Here is a 23,462-nt window from a genome sequence, read left to right as displayed (position 1 = left end):
ACTGCATCTATGTCTTTGCAAATGGCAAGGATTCATTGTTTTTATGGTTTAGTAATATTCCATTATATATGTACCACCTTTTCTTTATTTATTCATTAGTCGATGGACACTTTGGTTGTTTCCATAATTGAGCTATTGTAGATAATGCTTCCATAAACATCGGGGCGCATGTATCTCTTTTAATTAGTATTTTTGTATTCTTTGGGTAAATATCTAGTAGTGCATTGCTGGATTGTAGGGTAGGTCTATTTTTAGTTTTTTGAGGAAGCTCCATACTGTTTTCCAGAGTGGCTGCACAAGTTTGAATTCCCAAAAACAGTGCAAGAGTTCCCCTTTTCCACATCCTTGCCAACACCTGTTGTTTCCTGTGTTGTTTTTAGCCATTCTCACAAGTGTGAGGTGATATCTCGCTGTGGTTTTGATTTGTATTTCCCTGATAATGAGTAATGTTGAATATCTTTTCATGTGTCTGTTGACCATCTGTACGTCTTCTTTGGAAAAATGCCTATTCATATCTTCTGCCCATTTTTAATTGGATTATTCATTTTTGGGTGTTGAGTTTGCTAAGTTCTGTACAGATATTGGATACTAAACCTTTGTCAGATATGTCATTTGCAAATATCTTCTCCCAAACTGTTTTTCAAAGTGGCTATAACATTTTGAATTCTAACTAGTAATGTATCAGTTCTAGTTACCCCACATTTTTGGCAGCACTTGGTATTGCCAGTTTTCCTTCTTTTTTGAAGCCTATTCTGACAGGATAAGAAATGGTATCTCATTGTAGTTTTGAATTGCATGTCCTAGATGACTGATTATATTGAGAATCTTTAGATGTGCTTACTATTCAGATACCTTCTTTGGTAAAGTATCCGTTCAAATCATTTGCCTGTATTTCCAAATTCAAATTTGGTTGTTTCCTAATTACTGACCTTGAAGAATTCTTTATATATTCTGGCTAAAAGTCCTTTTTGTCAGATACATGGTATGAAAGTACATTTCGTTTTAATTAAGTCCAATTTATCAATTCTTAAATGTACTGTTCTTTTGGTATTTTATCTAACAACTCTGCTCAACCTACAATCATAAAGAGTTTCTCCTATGCTTTCGTCTAAAATAAAGGATAATAAAGTACTGCCCATGGGCTAAATTTGGCCTGTAGGTTTCATTTTGAACTGCCTGTGAGCTAAGAATGGTTTCTACATTATTTAAAGTTGTTAAAAAGGAAAAAAAAATATTATATGACAAAAACCATAGGTGGCCCATAAAAACTAAAATATTTATTATTGGGCCCTTTATAGAAAATGTTTGCCTCTGTTCCAAAATTTTTTTTATCATTTTGGGTTATATACTTAAGTCTATGATCCATTCTGAGTTAATTTCTGTATACGGTGTGAAGCGTGGTTTGAGGTTCATCTTTTTTGTTTTGTTTTACACATGGATGACCAATTGATTTAGCACCATTTGTTGAAAAAATTTATTCTGCTATTGAAATTGCCTTTTCCATTTGTCAAAAATCAAATTCTTTAAGTCTATTCTTGGACTCCCTATGGCCTTCCATTGATCTGTATGTGTCTCTCATTTCACATATACCACACTATCTTAATCACTGTGGCTTTACATTAAGTTTGGAAATTAAATACTATGAATCCTCCAACTCTATACTTCTTTGTGAAATTATTTTGGCTATTCTAGGTCCTTTCCCTTTCCAAAAAAAATTTTGAATAAGAAACTACTGTTAATTTTGCTAGGAAACATGTTAAATCTATGAATAAACTTGGAGAAAACTGTTATGTTAACAATATTGAGCCTTCCAATTCATAAACACAAACGATCTTTCTATTTGTTTGGAGTTTGATTTCTGTCATAAGTGTTTTCTAGTTTTCCACATACAGATCTTGTACATATTTTTTAGAAATATACCTAAGTACTTCATGTTATTTTATTCTATTTCAAATAATGCTGTTCTGTGTAATTTTCATTTCTAGTTGCTCATAATAGCATTTAGAAATACAATTTACTTTTGTATATTTGCCTTGTATCCCATCAATTCTTAGTTCAAGGAGTTTTTTTGTAGATTTTTGATTTTCTATATAGAAAATCAAGTCACCTATAAAGAAAGGTTTTTTTTCTGCCTTTCCAATCTGTATGTCTTTTATTTCTATTTTGGGGGGGTTATTTAGTGATGAGGTTTTTTTTTTAATTTAAATTTTCTTAGTTAAAATACATTGCAATATTAGTTTTGGGAGTAGAATTTAGTGATTCATCATAACAAGTGCCCTCCTTAGTACTCATTACACATCTAGACCATTTCCCACCCACCTCTCTCCATCTACCATCAATTTGCTCTCTATCATTAAGAGGATCTTGTGTGTTTCCCTCTCTTCTCTGCTCCCCCCTTTTCATATGTTCATCTGTTTTGTTTCTTAAATTCCAGGTATGTGTGAAATCATATGGTATTTGTCTTTGACTTATTTCACTTAGCATACTACATTCTAGTTCCATCCATGTCACTGCAAATGGCAAGACTTCATTCCTTTTGATGGTTGAGAAATATTCCACTGTGTGTATGCGTGTGTGTACACACAATATCTTCTTTATCCATTTATCAGTCAATGGACATTTGGGCTCTCTCCATAGTTTGGCTATTATTGATAATGCTGCAATAAATATTGGGGTACATGTACCTATTTGAATCTGTATTTTTATATCCTTTGGGTAAATACCTATTAGTGCAATTGCTGGATGACAGGATAGTTCTATTTTTAGTTTTCTGAGTAAACTCCATACTGTTCTCCAAAGTGGCTGCACCAATTTGTATTTCCACCAGCAGTGCAAGAAGGTTTCCCTTTCTCCACATCCTCACCAACACCTGCTGTTTCTTGTGTTGTTAATATTAGTCATTCTGATAGTGTGAGGTGGTATCTCATCTTTGTTTTGATTGTATTTCCCTGATGATGAGTGATGTTGAGCATCTTTTAATGTGTCTGTTAGCCATCTGGATGTCTTCTTTGGAAATGTGTCTATTTGTGCCTTCTGCCCATTTCTTAACTGGGTTGTTTGTTTTTGGGTGTTGAGTTTTCTAAGTTCTTTACAGATTTGGGGTACTAACCTTTTATCAGATATCAGATATGTCATTTGCTAATACCTTCTTCCATTCCGTAGGCTGCCTTCTAGTTTTGTTGATTGTTTCCTTCACTGTGCAGAAGCTTTTTATCTTGATGAAGTCCCAATAGTTCATGTTTGCTTTTGTTTCCCTTGCCTTTGGTGACATGTCTAATAAAAAGTTGGTCCAGCTTAGAGGTCCAGCTTAGAGGTTGCTGCTTGTGTTGTCCTCTAGGATTTTGATGGTTTCTTGTCTCACATTTAGGTCTTTCAAATGATGAGATTTTATTTTACTTGAGCATAGTTGACACACAACATTACATTAGTTTCAGGTGTACAACACAGTGATTCAACAAGTATATATATTATGCTATGTTCACCACAAGTGTAGCTATCATCTGTCACCATATTATTTGTATTTCTTGCCTGATGGCATTTCATTGCTTTATAGGACTTACAGTATGATAATGAAAAGGAGTGGTATGAAAGGACATCTTCATGCTGTTCCATATCTTCAGGTAAAATCAGTCTTTCACCACTAAATATAATGGATCAAGTTTCTTGTAAATGTTCTTTATCATGCTAAGGAAGCTCTCTTTTATTTCTAATTTTGTGAGAGCACCCTTGCAGAATGAATGTTGAATTCTGCCAAATAATTTTCAGCATCTATTAAGATGATAATATTGTGTTTTTTCTTTAGACTGCTGATGAAGCAAATTACCCTGATTTTTTAAATTTTTTAATATTTACTTATTTTTGAATGAGAGACAGAGTGCAAGCAGAGGAGGGGCAGAGAGACAGGGAGACACAGATCCAAAGCAGGCTCCAGGCTCTGAGCTATCAGCACAGAGCCCAACGTGGGGCTTGAACTCATGAACTGTGAGATCATGACCTGAGCTAAGTCAGACGCTTCACTGAATGAGCCACCCAGGCACCCCAAATTACACTGATTTTCTAATCAGCCTTGTATTCTGAAGATAAATCTTACTTGGTTGTAGAATATAATCTTTTTTATATACTGTTGGATTAGATCTGCTAATATTTTCCTGAGACTTTATATATATATAAATATGTTCCAGAGGGATATTGGTCTACAACTTTCTTTTATTATGATGTCTTTGACGGTTTTTGATTTCAGGGTAATGCTGGCCTCATACAATTGTTGGGAAACAATCTATCCACTTCTATTTTTGGAGAGAGATTGTGTGGAACTAGTGTTACTGTTTCTTTAAATGTTTGTTTGAATTTACCAACGATGCCATCTGGATCTGTAGTTTGTTGGTAGGATTTTAATTACAAACTAAATTTCTTTAATAAATATTGTATTATCCACTTCTTCTTCAGTGAGCTTCAGTGGTTTGTATCTTTTAAGAAACTAAACCTTTTCATCTAAGCTGTCAAATTTATGAGCATACAGATGTCTGTCATATGCCCCTGTTATTCTTTTAATGTCTGTAGGGTCTACAATGATGCCCCCTCTTTCATTACTAATAGTGGTAACACGTGTCTCTTCTTGTTTCTTTTCTTGGCTGGCCTGGCTAGAGGTATATCCATTTTATTAATCTTTTCAAAGAAAGCCATTTGGTATCACAGAATTTTTCTATTGTTTTTCAGTGTTCAATTTCACTGATACCTGCTCTTACTGTTATTTTGCTCTATCTTCTGATTGTCTTTTTATTTTACTTTCCTTGTCTAATTTCTTAAGGTGAAAAGTTGTTCTTTTTATCTAATAAAAGCTTTTCACACATAAATTTTCTTTTAACTACTTCTTTATCTGAATTCTCTGAATTTGATATGTTTTACTTTCATTTTTATTAAATTAAAATACTTTCTAGTTTTCACAGTGATTTCCCTTTTGATTTATGAGTTATTTAAAAGTGCTTTGGAAGGTCATGAGATCTTCCTTAGAGAATGCAAAAATAAATAAATAAATAAATAAATAAATAAATAAATAAATAAAAGTGCTTTGGTTATTTTCCAAACATGTCAAGATTTACCAAGATAGCTTTCTATTACTGATTTCTTGTTAAACACAGTATGCTAAAAGACTATACTACATAATTTCAATATTTTGAATTTTCCAAAGTTTGTTTTAAGGCCTAGATTATCATCGATCATGATGAATTTTCCATGTGTACTTTATTTTTTTACATTTATCTATTTAATTTGAGAGACAGAGACAGAGACAGAGAGAGAGCATGCGAGCAAAAGGGGGGCAGAGAGAGGAGAGAGATAATCCCAAGCAGGCTCTGCACTGTCAGCATGAAGCCCGACATGGGGCTCAAACCCACTAACCATTGAGATCATGACCTGAGCCAAAACCAGAGTAAGACATTTAACCAACTGAGCCACCCTGGTGCCCACCATGTGCACTTTAGAAGAATGTGTTTCGTGCTCTTGTGGGGTGGAATATTCTATAAATGTTGATGTTGAGGAGTTATGCACAAGGGAAACTCCTAACACTGCTCTGCTTAGAACACTGTACATCCTATCCTTGTATTCTTCTACATGAAGCTGATGCAAAATATGGCCTATGGTAGTTGAATGAGTATGACAAGCCTAGCTGGACTGAAGACCACCTGATGTTGGGCATTACAGTATCCCAATTTTCTATTTGTAATTTTGTATTCTCTTTATTAAAAAGAGCTGCCAAAATTGTATGATCTTAAGGTGCCACAGAAATCTATCTTTTTCTGTCTTCCACATTTCTCATCCTTTGAAAATTGTACTTTTCATAATTATTATTTCATTATTTTTTTAACATACTGTGTCTCAGAAATTTCTTTAGTTGAGACCACTTACTCAATACCAACTTTAAAGAATCTATTCTTTCCCTACTGACTGAGGATATTTCTGTGATATATCAAGTTGCTATATATACATAAGTATGTGTGTATGTATGTGTTCCGTATATACATGTTTCTAAACTCTTTCTTTTTTTTTTTTTTTAATATATGAAATTTACTGTCAAATTGGTTTCCATACAACACCCAGTGCTCATCCCAAAAGGTGCCCTCCTCAATACCCATCACCCACCCTGCCCTCCCTCCCACCCCCCATCAACCCTCAGTTTGTTCTCAGTTTTTAACAGTCTCTTATGCTTTGGCTCTCTCCCACTCTAACCTCTTTTTTTTTTTTTCCCTTCCCCTCCCCCATGGGTTTCTGTTACGTTTCTCAGGATCCACATAAGAGTGAAACCATATGGTATCTGTCTTTCTCTGTATGGCTTATTTCACTTAGCATCACACTCTCCAGTTCCATCCACGTTGCTACAAAAGGCCATATTTCATTTTTTCTCATTGCCACGTAGTACTCCATTGTGTATATAAACCACAATTTCTTTATCCATTCATCAGTTGATGGACATTTAGGCTCTTTCCATAATTTGGCTATTGTTGAGAGTGCTGCTATAAACATTGGGGTACAAGTGCCCCTATGCATCAGTACTCCTGTATCCCTTGGATAAATTCCTAGCAGTGCTATTGCTGGGTCATAGGGTAGGTCTATTTTTAATTTTCTGAGGAACCTCCACACTGCTTTCCAGAGCGGCTGCACCAATTTGCATTCCCACCAACAGTGCAAGAGGGTTCCCGTCTCTCCACATCCTCTCCAGCATCTATAGTCTCCTGATTTCTTCATTTTGGCCACTCTGACTGGCGTGAGGTGGTATCTGAGTGTGGTTTTGATTTGTATTTCCCTGATGAGGAGCGACGTTGAACATCTTTTCATGTGCCTGTTGGCCATCCGGATGTCTTCTGTAGAGAAGTGTCTATTCATGTTTTCTGCCCATTTCTTCACTGGGTTATTTGTTTTTCGGGTGTGGAGTTTGATGAGCTCTTTATAGATTTTGGATACTAGCCCTTTGTCCGATGTGTCATTTGCAAATATCTTTTCCCATTCCGTTGGTTGCCTTTTAGTTTTGTTGGTTGTTTCCTTTGCTGTGCAGAAGCTTTTTATCTTCATAAGGTCCCAGTAATTCACTTTTGCTTTTAATTCCCTTGCCTTTGGGGATGTGCCGAGTAAGAGATTGCTACGGCTGAGGTCAGAGGGGTCTTTTCCTGCTTTCTCCTCTAAGGTTTTGATGGTTTCCTGTCTCACATTCAGGTCCTTTATCCATTTTGAGTTTATTTTTGTGAATGGTGTGAGAAAGTGGTCTAGTTTCAACCTTCTGCATGTTGCTGTCCAGTTCTCCCAGCACCATTTGTTAAAGAGACTATCTTTTTTCCATTGGATGTTCTTTCCTGCTTTGTCAAAAATGAGTTGGCCATACGTTTGTGGGTCTAGTTCTGGGGTTTCTATTCTATTCCATTGGTCTATGTGTCTGTTTTTGTGCCAATACCATGCTGTCTTGATGATGACAGCTTTGTAGTAGAGGCTAAAGTCTGGGATTGTGATGCCTCCTGCTTTGGTCTTCTTCTTCAAAATTACTTTGGCTATTCGGGGCCTTTTGTGGTTCCATATGAATTTTAGGATTGCTTGTTCTAGTTTCAAGAAGAATGCTGGTGCAATTTTGATTGGGATTGCATTGAATGTGTAGATAGCTTTGGGTAGTATTGACATTTTGACAATATTTATTCTTCCAATCCATGAGCAGGGAATGTCTTTCCATTTCTTTATATCTTCTTCAATTACCTGCATAAGCTTTCTATAGTTTTCAGCATACAGATCTTTTACATCTTTGGTTAGATTTATTCCTAGGTATTTTATGCTTCTTGGTGCAATTGTGAATGGGATCAGTTTCTTTATTTGTCTTTCTGTTGCTTCATTGTTAGTGTATAAGAATGCAACTGATTTCTGTACATTGATTTTGTATCCTGCAACTTTGCTGAATTCATGTATCAGTTCTAGCAGACTTTTGGTGGAGTCTATCGGATTTTCCATGTATAATATCATGTCATCTGCAAAAAGCGAAAGCTTGACTTCATCTTTGCCAATTTTGATGCCTTTGATTTCCTTTTGTTGTCTGATTGCTGATGCTAGAACCTCCAGCACTATATTAAACAACAGCGGTGAGAGTGGGCATCCCTGTCGTGTTCCTGATCTCAGGGAAAAAGCTCTCAGTTTTTCCCCATTGAGGATGATGTTAGCTGTGGGCTTTTCATAAATGGCTTTTATGATCTTTAAGTATGTTCCTTCTATCCCGACTTTCTCAAGGGTTTTTATTAAGAAAGGGTGCTGGATTTTGTCAAAGGCCTTTTCTGCATCGATTGACAGGATCATATGGTTCTTCTCTTTTTTTTTGTTAATGTGATGTATCACGTTGATCGATTTGCGAATGTTGAACCAGCCCTGCATCCCAGGAATGAATCCCACTTGATCATGGTGAATAATTCTTTTTATATGCTGTTGAATTCGATTTGCTAGTATCTTATTGAGAATTTTTGCATCCATATTCATCAGGGATATTGGCCTGTAGTTCTCTTTTTTTACTGGGTCTCTGTCTGGTTTAGGAATCAAAGTCATACTGGCTTCCTAGAATGAGTCTGGAAGTTTTCCTTCCCTTTCTATTTCTTGGAATAGCTTGAGAAGGATAGGTATTATCTCTGCTTTAAACGTCTGGTAGAACTCCCCTGGGAAGCCATCTGGTCCTGGACTCTTATTTGTTGGGAGATTTTTGATAACCGATTCAATTTCTTCACTGGTTATGGGTCTGTTCAAGCTTTCTATTTCCTCCTGATTGAGTTTTGGAAGAGTGTGGGTGTTTAGGAATTTGTCCATTTCTTCAAGGTTGTCCAATTTGTTGGCATATAATTTTTCATAGTATTCCCTGATAATTGTTTGTATCTCTGAGGGATTGGTTGTAATAATTCCATTTTCATTCATGATTTTATCTATTTGGGTCATCTCCCTTTTCTTTTTGAGAAGCCTGGCTAGAGGTTTGTCAATTTTGTTTATTTTTTCAAAAAACCAACTCTTGGTTTCGTTGATCTGCTCTACAGTTTTTTTAGATTCTATATTGTTTATTTCTGCTCTGATCTTTATGATTTCTCTTCTTCTGCTGGGTTTAGGCTGCCTTTGCTGTTCTGCTTCTATTTCCTTTAGGTGTGCTGTTAGATTTTGTATTTGGGATTTTTCTTGTTTCTTGAGATAGGCCTGGATTGCAATGTATTTTCCTCTCAGGACTGCCTTCACTGCGTCCCAAAGCGTTTGGATTGTTGTATTTTCATTTTCGTTTGTTTCCATATATTTTTTAATTTCTTCTCTAATTGCCTGGTTGACCCACTCATTCGTTAGTAGGGTGTTCTTTAACCTCCATGCTTTTGGAGGTTTTCCAGACTTTTTCCTGTGGTTGATTTCAAGCTTCATAGCATTGTGGTCTGAAAGTATGCATGGTATAATTTCAATTCTTGTAAACTTATGAAGGGCTGTTTTGTGACCCAGTATATGATCTATCTTGGAGAATGTTCCATGTGCACTCGAGAAGAAAGTATATTCTGTTGCTTTGGGATGCAGAGTTCTAAATATATCTGTCAAGTCCATCTGATCCAATGTATCATTCAGGGCCCTTGTTTCTTTATTGACTGTGTGTCTAGATGATCTATCCATTTCTGTAAGTGGGGTGTTAAAGTCCCCTGCAATGACCACATTCTTATCAATAAGGTTGCTTATGTTTATGAGTAACTGTTTTATATATCTGGGGGCTCCGGTATTTGGCGCATAGACATTTATAATTGTTAGCTCTTCCTGATGGATAGACCCTGTAATTATTATATAATGCCCTTCTTCATCTCTTGTTACAGCCTTTAATTTAAAGTCTAGTTTGTCTGATATAAGTATGGCTACTCCAGCTTTCTTTTGGCTTCCAGTAGCATGATAAATAGTTCTCCATCCCCTCACTCTCAATCTAAAGGTGTCCTCAGATCTCAAATGAGTCTCTTGTAGACAGCAAATAGATGGGTCTTGTTTTTTTATCCATTCTGATACCCTATGTCTTTTGGTTGGCGCATTTAATCCATTTACATTCAGTGTTATTATAGAAAGATATGGGTTTAGAGTCATTGTGATGTCTGTATGTTTTATGCTTGTAGTGATGTCTCTGGTACTTTGTCTCACAGGATCCCCCTTAGGATCTCTTGTAGGGCTGGTTTCGTGGTGACAAATTCCTTCAGTTTTTGTTTGTTTGGGAAGACCTTTATCTCTCCTTCTATTCTAAATGACAGACTTGCTGGATAAAGGATTCTCGGCTGCATATTTTTTCTGTTTAGCACACTGAAGATATCGTGCCAAGCCTTTCTGGCCTGCCAAGTTTCAAAGGAGAGATCAGTCACGAGTCTTATAGGTCTCCCTTTATATGTGAGGGCACGTTTATCCCTTGCTGCTTTCAGAATTTTCTCTTTATCCTTGTATTTTGCCAGTTTCACTATGATATGTCGTGCAGAAGATCGATTCAAGTTACGTCTGAAGGGAGTTCTCTGTGCCTCTTGGATTTCAATTCCTTTTTCCTTCCTCAGTTCAGGGAAGTTCTCAGCTATAATTTCTTCAAGCACCCCTTCAGCACCTTTCCCTCTCTCTTCCTCCTCTGGGATACCAATTATGCGTATATTATTTCTTTTTAGTGTATCACTTAGTTCTCTAATTTTCCCCTCATACTCCTGGATTTTTTTATCTCTCTTTCTCTCAGCTTCCTCTTTCTCCATAACTTTATCTTCTAGTTCACCTATTCTCTCCTCTGCCTCTTCAATCCGAGTCGTGGTGGTTTCCATTTTGTTTTGCATTTCGTTTAAAGCGTTTTTCAGCTCCTCGTGACTGTTCCTTAGTCCCTTGATCTCTGTAGCAAGAGATTCTCTGCTGTCCTGTATACTGTTTTCAAGCCCAGCGATTAATTTTATGACTATTATTCTAAATTCACTTTCTGTTATATTATTTAAATCCTTTTTGATCAGTTCATTAGCTGTTGTTATTTCCTGGAGATTCTTCTGAGGGGAATTCTTCCGTTTGGTCATTTTGGATAGTCCCTGGAGCGGTGAGGACCTGCAGGGCACTTCCCCCGTGCTGTGGTGTATAACTGGAGTTGGTGGGCGGGGCCGCAGTCCAACCTGATGTCTGCCCCCAGCCCACCACTGGGGCCACAGTCAGACTGGTGAGTGCCTTCTCTTCCCCTCTCCTAGGGGCGGGATTCACTGTGGGGTGGCGTGGCCCATCTGGGCTACTTGCACACTGCCAGGCTTGTGGTGCTGGGGATCTGGCGTATTAGCTGGGGTGGGTAGGCAAGGTGCACGGGGGCGGGAGGGGCAGGCTTAGCTCGCTTCTCCTTAGGTGATCCACTTCAGGAGGGGCCCTGTGGCAGCGGGAGGGAGTCAGATCCGCTGCCGGAGGTTTGGCTCCGCAGAAGCACAGAGTTGGGTGTTTGCGCGGAGCGAGCAAGTTCCCTGGCAGGAACTGGTTCTCTTTGGGATTTTGGCTGGGGGATGGGCGGGGGAGATGGCGCTGGCGAGCGCCTTTGTTCCCCGCCAAACTGAGCTCTGCCGTCCCGGGGCTCAGCAGCTCTCCCTCCCTTTGTCCTCCAGCCTTCCTGCTTTCTGAGCAGAGCTGTTAACTTCTGACCTCCCAGACGCTAAGTCGCGCTTGCTGTCAGAACACAGTCCGTCTGGCCTCTCCGCTTTTGCCAGCCCGACTCGGGGGCTCTGCTTGGCCGGCGAGCCGCCCCTCCGCCCCGGCTCCCTCCCGCCAGTCCGTGGAGCGCGCACCGCCTCGCCGCCCTTCCTACCCTCTTCCGTGGGCCTCTCGTCTGCGCTTGGCTCCGGAGACTCCGTTCTGCTAATCCTCTGGCGGTTTTCTGGGTTCTTTAGGCAGGTGTAGGTGGAATCTAAGTGATTAGCAGGACGCGCGGTGAGCCCAGCGTCCTCCTACGCCGCCATCTTCCGGAACTCCCTAAACTCTTTCTATCATATTGGTCTACTGGTCTGTTCCAGCACTGGTTCACAATGGTATAATTACAATTATATTGTAATATATTTTAGTAAATGTTTGGTAAATGTTAAGTTTCAGAATTAGTTATGTCAAGTGCTTCCAAAAAAGTTCTATTTGAATTCTCATTGAAAATGCATTATATTTAGACAAATTTGGAAAGAGTTGACATCACTGAGCCTTCCGATGCACACATATGATTTATCAACCAGTTAATTTTACCTTTTTTCAAGTTTGTTAATAATAGTTTTAATTTCTTCCACAAATACATTAGGCATACTTTATTTTATTAATTTCTAGATATGATATATATTTTTTGCAAATTACATTTTATTTGTATTTTTTCAATATTTCCATTTCTATACCATTCTATTTGTTACAATACTTTTGGATGTTATTCCTGCTACCTGGAACATCCTTTCCTAAGGATACAGCTCAAGTGTCACCTCCCTTATGAAGCCTCCCAAGGCATCTTGGATGAGGCCCTGAACAAAAGTAACATATGAGCCAAACTGAATGTTTCCAAAGTCATCTTTTTTTACCTTTTTAAGATGATTCTAATGCTGAGTCTTTCTTTTTCTAATATTGAGTCTTAAGCATATTTTCATCCTCATATAGTTCTTTCCTGATGAGTATTAGCCTAATTAATTTATTATTGGTTACCATTTTGCTTTGAAAGTGCAAATCTCCTATTAGAAGAGATTACTAGGTGCTCATACCCAACTACTGGAATAAGCGTATCTGATAGGTGAACTTTTATTATGATTTGCTTATTGAGTTCTGACAGTGGTTTACTGACCCAAAACATTAGCAATACATATTCATAAAGGTTCCAGATAAAATAACCACTATCACAGTGAAACCATGTAGATTTTCTTATAGTAGTCACAGAGAAGACTCTATGCTTTTGTGTTTCTAGTGACTCAAATAGTATCTGGCACAGAATAAGAACATAATGTTTGAGGAATGAAAGAATTATATGGCAGAAAATCCCAACTTCTTTTTCTTCTAGCGACATAGGAACTGTACTGGAGTTTTAATATTTCAGAATGATTCTTATTAGGATATGGGGATCCTGTATTTACTTTCAAAGATTAGGAAAATAAATGCCTGTTAAGACACTGATGCTTAAAATAGTCTTCAACCCATTTCTTCCTAACCTGTCTCAAGGATATTTTAATAAACAAAAGTATCATGAGTGAGTAAATCCCATATGGAGACTGCCACATAGCTTATCATTTGGAATGTCTCTATCTGCAATTTTTGGAGACACATGTCTCAGCTAGGGTAGATAATTGGTGGGGAACACTATGTGTAACTTTGAGTGTTACAGTTTACAGGTGGCCAGAACTGTTTACATGAACACAGATAGGTATTTTTAAAAGAGCTTTATCTAAGAAGAATTAGTATTGGGCTAGTTTGGGGCTTTTGCTGGTAGAATATAGGCTGGATAAATTGGGCTGTGCTGTCATATTGCTTTAATGGGAAATAATCCAACATGTTTCGGGAGTATAGAGTTGCTCAGATTATTCTCTGGAGGCCAAAATATTGACCAGGAGAGCCCCATTCCTTGCAAACCAGTAAGGAAAAAGCAATTGCCAAACCATGTAGGCTAATTCTATTTCTGTATATAATTAGGGGAATCAGAATCAAGGGGGTAGAGGAAATCAATGGAGAAATAAGCAAAGTACATGACCAGTTCACAGGAAAAGTATGTATGACCCTTAAGCATACGAAAAGATGTTCAATTTTATTCATAATAATGGACATACAAATTTAAACTACCCTGAGAGTAAAGGCAAAGGATCTAGTATATTCAAAGAAAAATTTTAAAAAGAACAAAATTGGAGGATTACATTACCTGACATCAAGTCTATTATAAAGCTACTGTAATAGAAACAGTTGGTAATGACTTAAGGATAGTAAAATAGATAAGTAGAATTAACAGCACAAAACAGACCTACACATATATAGCCATCTGATTTTTGACACAGATGTCAAAGTAATCAAACGGGAAGGGAGATATTTTGAACAAATGATGTTGAATAAAATTACCTGGAATGAATGATAGTCTTAAACATAAAAGCTAAAATTATAAAATTTATAAAATAAAACAGAATATCTTTGAAACTTTGGGAAAGGAAAAGTTTCTTAGACAAAACACAGAAAATAATTATATAAAAATAGATAAATGAAACATCAATAAAACTAAAACTTTTATTCATTAAAATACACTTATAAAAAAAGGATAGGCAAACCAGATCAGGATAAAATACTCATAAACATATATTGAACAAAGGAACAGTATGCAGAATATATAAAGATCACTTCCAATTTAACATATAAATAGAAACAACACATATTTTAAAATGGGGAAAATATATGAATGTGTAAATAATCCACCAGTACGTGTAAAAGAGCTCAACCTCATTAGTCATCAGGGAGATGCAAACTAAAACCAAAATATGTTACCAACACACCTACCAAAACTCAAAATTAAAGACTGATAACACCAAATGTTGGAGAGAATGTGGAAAAATTAAAACTTTCATACCATATTGATGTGAGTTTAAAATGGTACAACTGTTTTGGAAAAAGGTCTAGTGGCTTCTCATACAACTAACATATACTTACCTTATGACCCAACAATTTTACTCTTAGGTATTCTCCCAAAGAAAAATTAAAGCACAAATCCACAAAAAAGACTTATAAAAGAACGTTCTTAACAGATCCACTCATAATAGTCAAAAACTTGACACAGTCCAGGTGTCCATCAACACAGAATGGATAAACAAACTTTGGTATATTTGTACAATTAAATGCTTAATAATAAAAAAATAAGAATAAAAACTCTCACCAAACACAACATAAATAGATCTCAAAAACAATATTCAGAGTGAAAGAAGCCTTACAAAGAAGATACCCACTGTGCTATTCCATATGGAGTTCTACAACAGGTAGAATTAATTTACAATGAAGAAAAACCATTACAGTATAGTTGTCACTGTGGATACTGGTGTAGAGACTGAGGAAAGGGGCAAAAGGGAAATTTCTGGGATTATATTTTGATAGGGGTTTGGTTACTCAGGTATATGCATTTGTCAAAATCCAGCAAATATCTCCTTAAGATATGTGCATCTCATTTAATGTGAATTGTATGTCAAAAAGATTAGCAACCATAGAACTGTAATTATAATACACATGCTAAACTATTTAGGGAGAAGTGCACCCCCTAAATTGTAAAATTGACTTTGAAATGCATCAAAAAATAAGTTAATGGATAAAGGGATGGATTAATATGTGACAAATCATGTATAGTAAAACGTTGATGATAGAATATCAATAATGCATATATAGTAGTCACTAAAAAATTTTTCCTACTTTGCTGTTTATATGAAATTTTAAAAACATATAATGTTGGCAGAGATAAAATGTTAATTGTAGAATCTTGATGGTGGATATAGGAGTTTTCACTGAACCATTGTTTTAATTTCCTCTATGTTTGAAAATTTTCACCAATAAAATGTTTAGAAAACTATACTGATAACTACTTCTATCAAATTTGCAAAAATTAAAGAGTTTGTCAATATACTAACTCACCAAGGCTGTGGAGAAACAACTACACTCATACACTGCTGATATGGTGCACATGGAGAAGAATCTGACAATATCTAGAGATGCATTTAGCCTTTAATTCGGAAAATCTATTTTCATTGGTCTGTTCTACTATTACACCTGTACATATATAATAAAATAACATGTATGCAAGACAATTCACTGTGATATTATTTATAATAAAAAAAGAATGCCAAAAACCCAATCTAGTGACTAGCAACTGGTAGAATAAATTATGGTATATCCAAGCAATTTAATACTAGGTAGCTATTTCTTAAAAATCAAGATCTCGATGCAATGACATGAGGCGATCTCTAGGATATAAAATTAAGTAAAATAAGTAACGTGCAAAAAGTCAAAAGATATACTCTATTTTTTGAGAAAGGTAGAAAAATATATATTCTTACTGGCTTGTATTTGTATGAAGGAACACTAGAAGGATAAATAACTCAAAATGGGTAAAACAGAGTGGATGGAGATGGGGTAAAAGGAAGACTTCTCAGTGCCACTTTTATGCATATATGATTGTATCACCTATTTAATGAAATAAAACGCCAAAACACCAATGGTAGATGAAAAAGAGCAGTGACAGAGTGGTAGCATAGGCTTTCAGGTAATTGGATTTATCACCCATAAACTTTCGCAAAAGTTTCAATTTCTATAAAAGTTAAACGCAAATTGAGAAGTAATAATAATTTCTATACCTTTTGGTCCAGGAAGCCCATCCAAGCCAGCACGCCCTGGAGGACCTGGAGGTCCTGGGAAACCACGATCCCCTTTTGGACCAAGTGTTCCTTTGAAACCTGGGAGTCCTGGGGGCCCAGGTGGCCCAGGTAGCCCAAGTCCTGGTTCTCCCTTAAGTACACACATGAGAAAACACAACAAAAACTCCCATGATTTTCTTGGTGTTTATTGTTTACCATGGGGAATTTAAAGCAGAAAATACAAGGTAATACCATTTTTCCCTATGAGGGGGAGGGAGGAGGACAATTAAATGAAAAATAATTGGTGTATTGGAGAGACCATCTAGAAAGATGAGAAATAAAATGATTTGGTTTCAGGACAAGAAAGATAAAGAGAGAACGAGATTAAAGAACTCAAGTGAAGAAATGGGATTACAGACTATTAGATAATTATTTTAAATTTGACTAAGTATGATGATGACATTGTGTTTTTTTTTTTGAAATGTCCATTTACTTAGAGATGAATACTGAAGTATTCAGAGGTGAAACAACACGATTTTGAGATGTGAGTTAAAATACTTTGTCAAAAAAAAAGAATAGATGAAGTAAATATGATAAAATCCTGATAATTTGGAAACTGAGAAGTGGATATATGAATGTTCATTGTATCACTCTTTTTACTTTTGTGTTCATTTGAGAGGTACGTAATAAAATAAGAACAATTAAACAATAGAGAAGAGGTTTCTCATTAGAGCTGGGGTTATGGTCAATTGTTCTTCCCATGGAAAAAAATAGTAATGATGAAAACACAAAAAGTTTAAATTAATTAAATAAAAGAAAATTCAGGAACAGTCAGGGTAATTATATACCATAGTAGTTTGCTGAAGGCTGACTAAGGAAAATTTTAGATTAGCTAAGAAATAATAATAAAAAGAATGGAAAATAACTCAAACAGTTGTTGTTGTTGTTATTATTGTTATTATTATTATATTACTACGCTAATAGCAGTGGCTTGCATTATCTCTGTGGGATGGAACTGGGACTGGGAAACAGTATGGGAAGTTCCTGACATGATATTCAGCCAATCATCACATAGGCATGGATAGAGATGAAATGGTATGGTCATACTATAGAGAAGTACAAAGGGAGCTGATGATTGTATTCGCTCATCTAATCTCATCTCATCAAATAACCTGTCACTCTAAAACAGAAACTTTTTGTTTGCTTTAAATATGACCTCCTGGACTATTAAAGACTGTTTTGGGTTAAATATTTTTAAATTAAAATATAATCAGCTAACTTTATTTATATAGTGAAGACTTGGGATAATAATGTCTATATCAAAATAGAGAGCTAAGGCTAACAGGAGAAATAGGAAAAGGGGAAAGAATAAATTAAATGTCCCAGACCTTTGGTCCTGGAAAGCCTGGTGGCCCAGAAGGGCCTTCTAGACCAATTCTTCCAGGTGTCCCAGGTGCTCCTGGAGGTCCTGGAATTCCAGGAAAACCTGTGAAATGATGAGTCATTTTTTAATTTTTTAATCTCCAAAGAGAAGACACTTTAAGAAAGATATCCACACTCCCAAACCCACACTTTTACCCTGTCTAATCATGCTTAGTGACTACAGTGAGATGTTAAAACTACAATGACATTCTACATGACTACTCAGAATCAAGCCTTACAAATATCTGATATTCCCTCTCAATCACCTTATGGTCCTACCATTTTCATACAGAGCTAATTTGTGTGGAAGATACATTCTTCTAAAGTAAAATGAGAGGTATTACTAATGAGATAGAACTAAACATAAGGAATGACTACCACACAAAAATGCAGAAAAACTTTTATTCTGCTTATATCTGGATATAGTATGCTAAAAGGCCTACCATATAATTCTGGAAACGATTTAAAAACAATTACAAATATTACACAAATATATACACATAAAGCCAAATCTCTTTCAAAGTCACTTAGAATAAATAAGGACACGTTTAAAGACCGTTCTCACACCAATGTGCATGCTTGTCATTCATGAGAATAAATTCTGTGAGGAATAAGGCAGAACTGAAACAACAGCCCTAAAAAATTTCAGTAAATCAAGAAAACATGATTAAGATAAAACATTACTTGGATACATATGTGTAATAAATATGTTTTCCGTTTAATATAACCCATTCATTCAACCAATTATCTGCTGAGTGCTTACTATGTTCCAGGAACTTTTCTAGCCCTGAAAATACAATGGTGAACACAAAAGACAATAATTCTGTAATTTTTAAAGCTTATATATAATTTTTGTATATATATGATTTAGATATTTTCTTGTCTAGAATGTTTTAGATAAAGACAATAATATTATAGTGCATACATGCTGTGACTTTTCATTTACATTACTTATGGTACATAGAAAAGAGGTACAATTAATATATTTTACTTGTTGAGGGAATTATATCAAAGAATAATGTAATACTGACCAGTTAAAATAGCCTGCCTGCTGCCCAGTCCTACATACCTTTGGGACCAGGTGGTCCAGGAAGCCCAATTCCAGGGATACCTGGTTCTCCTTTGCTACCGGGTATCCCTGGCAAGCCTGGCTGGCCGGGAAGTCCAGGGTCACCTATGGAGAAATAGCAGTTTTTTGCAAGGGATACTTTCAGAGAAAGAAGCCAGTAAGTGTTAAAGACATGACCAAATAAATTCCTCACATACCTGGAAGACCTACTTCACCATCTCTTCCTGGGTTACCAGGCAGACCAGGCTTCCCGGGTTGGGTTATGGTCTGACCTGGATCACCTTTAGGACCTAAGAACAAGAGGGAATCAATGTGAATGAGAAGTGTTCACTTGACTAAAGGTCTCCTTTCATTAAAAACAAAAAAGAGAAGTATCTATAATCTTTTTTAAATGCACAGTAACAAAAATCCACAAGAAAAATAACCACATACCATATATTCAAGGAATATACCAAACAGAAGTATAAAATTTCTAAAAGAAAAAGTAGATGACAGCTTTAAGAGTTTCCGGGATTGAAGACAGCATCTATAAAAATATTTTTAAATGTAGGTTGAAAGAGCCTAACAAATTTGAACTGCAGTAAACAAGAAATATGCTTTTTGGCTAATTAATGGTACATTGAGGTTTTATGTGTACAAAGTCCAAATACACCTACTTCTCATTAATTAAAATAATGACTTGAAATAGTCTCAGGACAACGATGGATCTCTACAACATGACATAAAAAGCACTAACCAGGAGAGAAAAAATTGATACATCTGACTACATTCAAATTTACTTCTGTTGATTAAGGACACCATACAGAGAGTGAAAATGGCAAGCCACAGAGAGCAAAAATTTTGCAGAACAGATAACAAACAACTAACACACAGAATACATATATTTGAAAAACCCTCAGGGCACCTGGGTAGCTCAACTGGTTAAGCGTCCAACTTTGGTTCAGGTCCTGATCTTACGGCTGGTGAGTTCGAGCCCCATGTCGGGCTCTGTGCTGACAGCTCACAGCCTGGAGCCTGCTACAGATTCTGTGTCTACCTCTCTACCGCCCCCACTCCAGCTCGTGCTCTTTCTCTTTCAAAATTAAAAAAAAAATCAAAAAAAAAAGCTAAATCAGTAAGAAAGAGAAACAATCCAGTAGAAAAAAATGGTAAAAGAAAAAAACTACTTGAATAGGAATTTCACAAATGGATATTGAAACAGTCAATAAGCATATGAAAAGGTGCTAAACTTTAATGTAAACAGAGAAATGTAAAATGAAACTGTCATGAGATATATCAAACTCAGCAGACTGAAAACATGCAAAAAGTCTGACAATAGAACATATTTATGAGAATGTAGAACAGTAAGAAATCTCCAATACTGCTGGTGAAATTGGTACAATTGCTTTGGACATAGTTTAGAATTATCTAGTAGAGCTGAAGATGGATTTATTCTATGCCTTGAGAATGCTCATCTTAAAGATATACCCTAACCCAGGGATTGGCAAAATTTTTCTGGTAAGGGCCAGCTAGTGGGCCATATGATCTCAGTAGCAACTATTCAACTCTGCAAAATGTTGAGTCTATGGTAGTAATACAAAAGCAACCACAGACAATAGTGAATGTGTGCAGATGTGCTCAAATAAAAGTCTCATTAATGACAAGCAATGGGCCAGATTTGAACCATGTGCTGTAGTTTACTGACTCTAGCCTCATAGAAGTACATGCACATATTTACCAGAATGAATATATATATGTATATGTATATATATACATATGTATATGTATATATATACATATGTATATGTATACACACACACACACACACACACACACACACACACACACACACAAGGATGTACACAGAAGCATTATTCATTGTAGGCCAGAAGTATAAATAATCCAAATGTCCATCAACAACAGAATGGATAAATCAACTGAGACACACACACACACACACACACACACACACACACACACAATGGGATACTATACAGCAATGAAAATGAATGTATTACAGCTATACACAAAGTTAATATAAAGAATACTTAGCCTAGGATTCCATTATTAAGAAGTTCAAAAAGAAGCATAATTAAAGTACTTTGTTTAGGGATCCATATCTAGGTGATAAAACTAGGGGGCAAATGGAAGGAAACTGTGCAAAAGTCAGGACACTGGTTACCTTAGGAGAAATGCAAGGGGATTATGATCAGGAAAGGACAGAGAGAGAAGGATGGACATTTCTAGGATGATGGCAATGTTCTGTTTTTTGACATGTGTGGTAGGTACCCATGTAATTCCATTATAATTATTTGTTAAACTTTATGTACCATGTATTTAAAAACAACAAACAACAACAACAATGAAGACTGTTAGAGGAACTTTAAAGAGGAAACCTCCTCCTCTTTAGAAAAAACACACACAATGTGCTCCCTTGCTAAGGAGCTCTGAAAAACCCAAATATAAATGGCCAGGGAAATACATCTCTCATGAAAGGAAGCCAAGAGTGGCCAAAAGATAATATATTTCTGTTTTAAAATTTTTTTTAAATGTTTATTTATTTTGAGTGACAGAGAGAGAGACAGAGCATGAGCAGGGGAGGGGCAGAGAGAGAGAGAGGGATACACAGAATCTGAAGCAGGCTCCAGGCTCTTAGCTGTCAGCACAGAGCCTGACACAGAGCTCGAACCCGCAAACTGAGAGAGGAGGACCTGAGCTAAAGTTGGACACTTAATTGACTGAGCCACCCAGGCACCCCAATACATTTCTGCTTTTAAGCACCAAATTAAAAATGAAACAACAATAGTAAACTCACCTGGTATTCCTGGCTGGCCTGGATTTCCTGCCACACCTTGATTGCCTTTTTCACCTACTGGGCCTGGAGGGCCAAAACCCACAGGGCCCATAGGCCCCCTATTCCCTGGGAGACCTGGCAAGCCTGGATTCCCAGGGGGGCCTCTTTCACCTTTAAAAGCAATTCCACCCTGAAAAGGGAAAAATTTAATAAAGAAACATACAGATATAGGTTGGTATGTTGGTATTACTGAATACAACTGGAGAAATGATACAGCCATAAATAGTTCTTAAAAGTTGTAAAAGTGTGTGTTATTATGGGATGGTATGTGTGATCATTCCACTTAGTCATTAATTCCTTCAACAAATTTTTTTTTAACTCATACTATGTATCAGGGGCTGGTGATACAGCAAAGAACAAAAATAGACAAAAATCTTTGCCTTCATAAAGCTTACAGTCTAGTAATAAGTCAAGAAGTTTATAGTCTAGCTAACACATGGCCATCTACTCACAGTAATCTCTAAGCTTACTATATATAAAACCAAATTTGACTTCTGTTCTCAGATCCAAATAAACCTAGACAAAGATTTGTAGTATAAGAGAAGGGGAACCTCCCAATGACCCATAGGCATCCTAACCTCCTGCCCACCTATTCGTAGCCAATATTACTCAATATAGTAATGGGTTAAGAAGAAGGAATTTATAAAACAACTGGGAGAAAAGAGTGGTAAAGAAACACTACATAGTCAATAACAATGTACCATTACTATATATAGTCACATTCTTTTAAGCACTAACTCGGTGTTCATCTTAGCACCAGGACCATCCTAGGAAACAACCCTAAATAACATTTTGGCATCACAGAACCAAGACTATCAAACCAACTCACAGGTTCTCCTTTGGGGCCAGGAAGCCCTGGTAGTCCATCCTGTCCAGGGGTACCGGGTAAACCAGGAAGCCCGGGGACTCCAGGGGAACCCAACTCTCCTTTGTCACCCTTCATTCCTGGAAAAGTGAGGATGTCACCAGGTTCACCTTTAGATCCAGGAAAGCCTGGAGGACCTGGAGCTCCTGGTATGCCCTGAGGGAAGAAAAAAGAAAGAAAGAGAAAAGAAGAAGAGAAAAAAATCAGTTTCTTTTTTTTCTAATACTTTTCTGTCTCCAGTTCATCACATCAACCCACCCAGTAACATTTAGTGTATACAAAGCTATGAACAAAGTGAGGCATGTGAGTCAGGGAGACTCAAGGAATAAAAAACAACACAAATTAATAGAAACACTAAATTTCTTTTATTATATATATCCAAAAGTGAAAAACAAAGTGTAACTGGATTTCTTCCACTTTTTTTGTTGTTGTGCCATAATATACTCAAAACTTACTGTTAATCCTTTGGGACCGGTTGGACCAGCATGTCCTTTTTCTCCCTTCTGGCCAGGGAAACCAAGAGATCCTAATACACACACACACACACACACACACACACATAATAATGTGAAATTTGACCCTGAGCCCCTGACAAAGCTCATATAAAAATCAGCAAATCAAATTTTAAAATAAGAACCCCATTCAATTGCATTTAACAAGTTACAGTTTAATTTTCCTATGCTATCCTCTTAAAATGGGCAAATCAGGGGCACCTGGTTGGCTCAGTCAGTTGAGCTTCTGACTTCGGCTCAGGTCATATCTCATGGTTTGTGGGTTCGAGCCCCATATCTGGCTTTGCGCTGACAGGGTGAAGCGTGCTTCGGATTCTCTGTCTCCCTCTCTCTGTGCCCCTCCCCCGTTTGTATGCACGCTCTCTTTCTCTCTCAAAAATAAATAAATATTTAAAAATGAGCAAATCATCCTTTCTTTTACATGAATCTGATC

At 36.6% G+C, this 23,462-nt stretch overlaps 1 protein-coding gene across 4 annotated transcripts in view; it reads right to left on the bottom strand.

Moving 5' to 3' along the window:
• COL4A5 (collagen type IV alpha 5 chain) overlaps positions 1 to 23,462 on the bottom strand; it is a 248,812-nt gene that overhangs the window by 59,694 nt on the left and 165,656 nt on the right. For all 4 annotated transcript variants that reach the window (XM_058714479.1, XM_058714478.1, XM_058714476.1 and 1 more), the window contains 7 exons: positions 22,973 to 23,043; positions 22,482 to 22,673; positions 21,614 to 21,782; positions 19,017 to 19,109; positions 18,820 to 18,924; positions 17,717 to 17,814; positions 16,329 to 16,479 (listed from right to left, as the gene is read on the bottom strand). In XM_058714479.1, coding sequence (XP_058570462.1) covers positions 16,329 to 16,479; positions 17,717 to 17,814; positions 18,820 to 18,924; positions 19,017 to 19,109; positions 21,614 to 21,782; positions 22,482 to 22,673; positions 22,973 to 23,043 — 879 coding nt within the window. The remainder of the gene's footprint in view (positions 1 to 16,328; positions 16,480 to 17,716; positions 17,815 to 18,819; positions 18,925 to 19,016; positions 19,110 to 21,613; positions 21,783 to 22,481; positions 22,674 to 22,972; positions 23,044 to 23,462) is intronic.

The sequence above is a fragment of the Neofelis nebulosa genome, chromosome X (genome assembly GCF_028018385.1).
Source record: "Neofelis nebulosa isolate mNeoNeb1 chromosome X, mNeoNeb1.pri, whole genome shotgun sequence".
Classification (NCBI taxonomy): Eukaryota; Metazoa; Chordata; class Mammalia; order Carnivora; family Felidae; genus Neofelis; species Neofelis nebulosa.
Note: the sequence above shows the minus strand (reverse complement) of the source record. Positions and strands in the feature narration are given on the sequence as shown.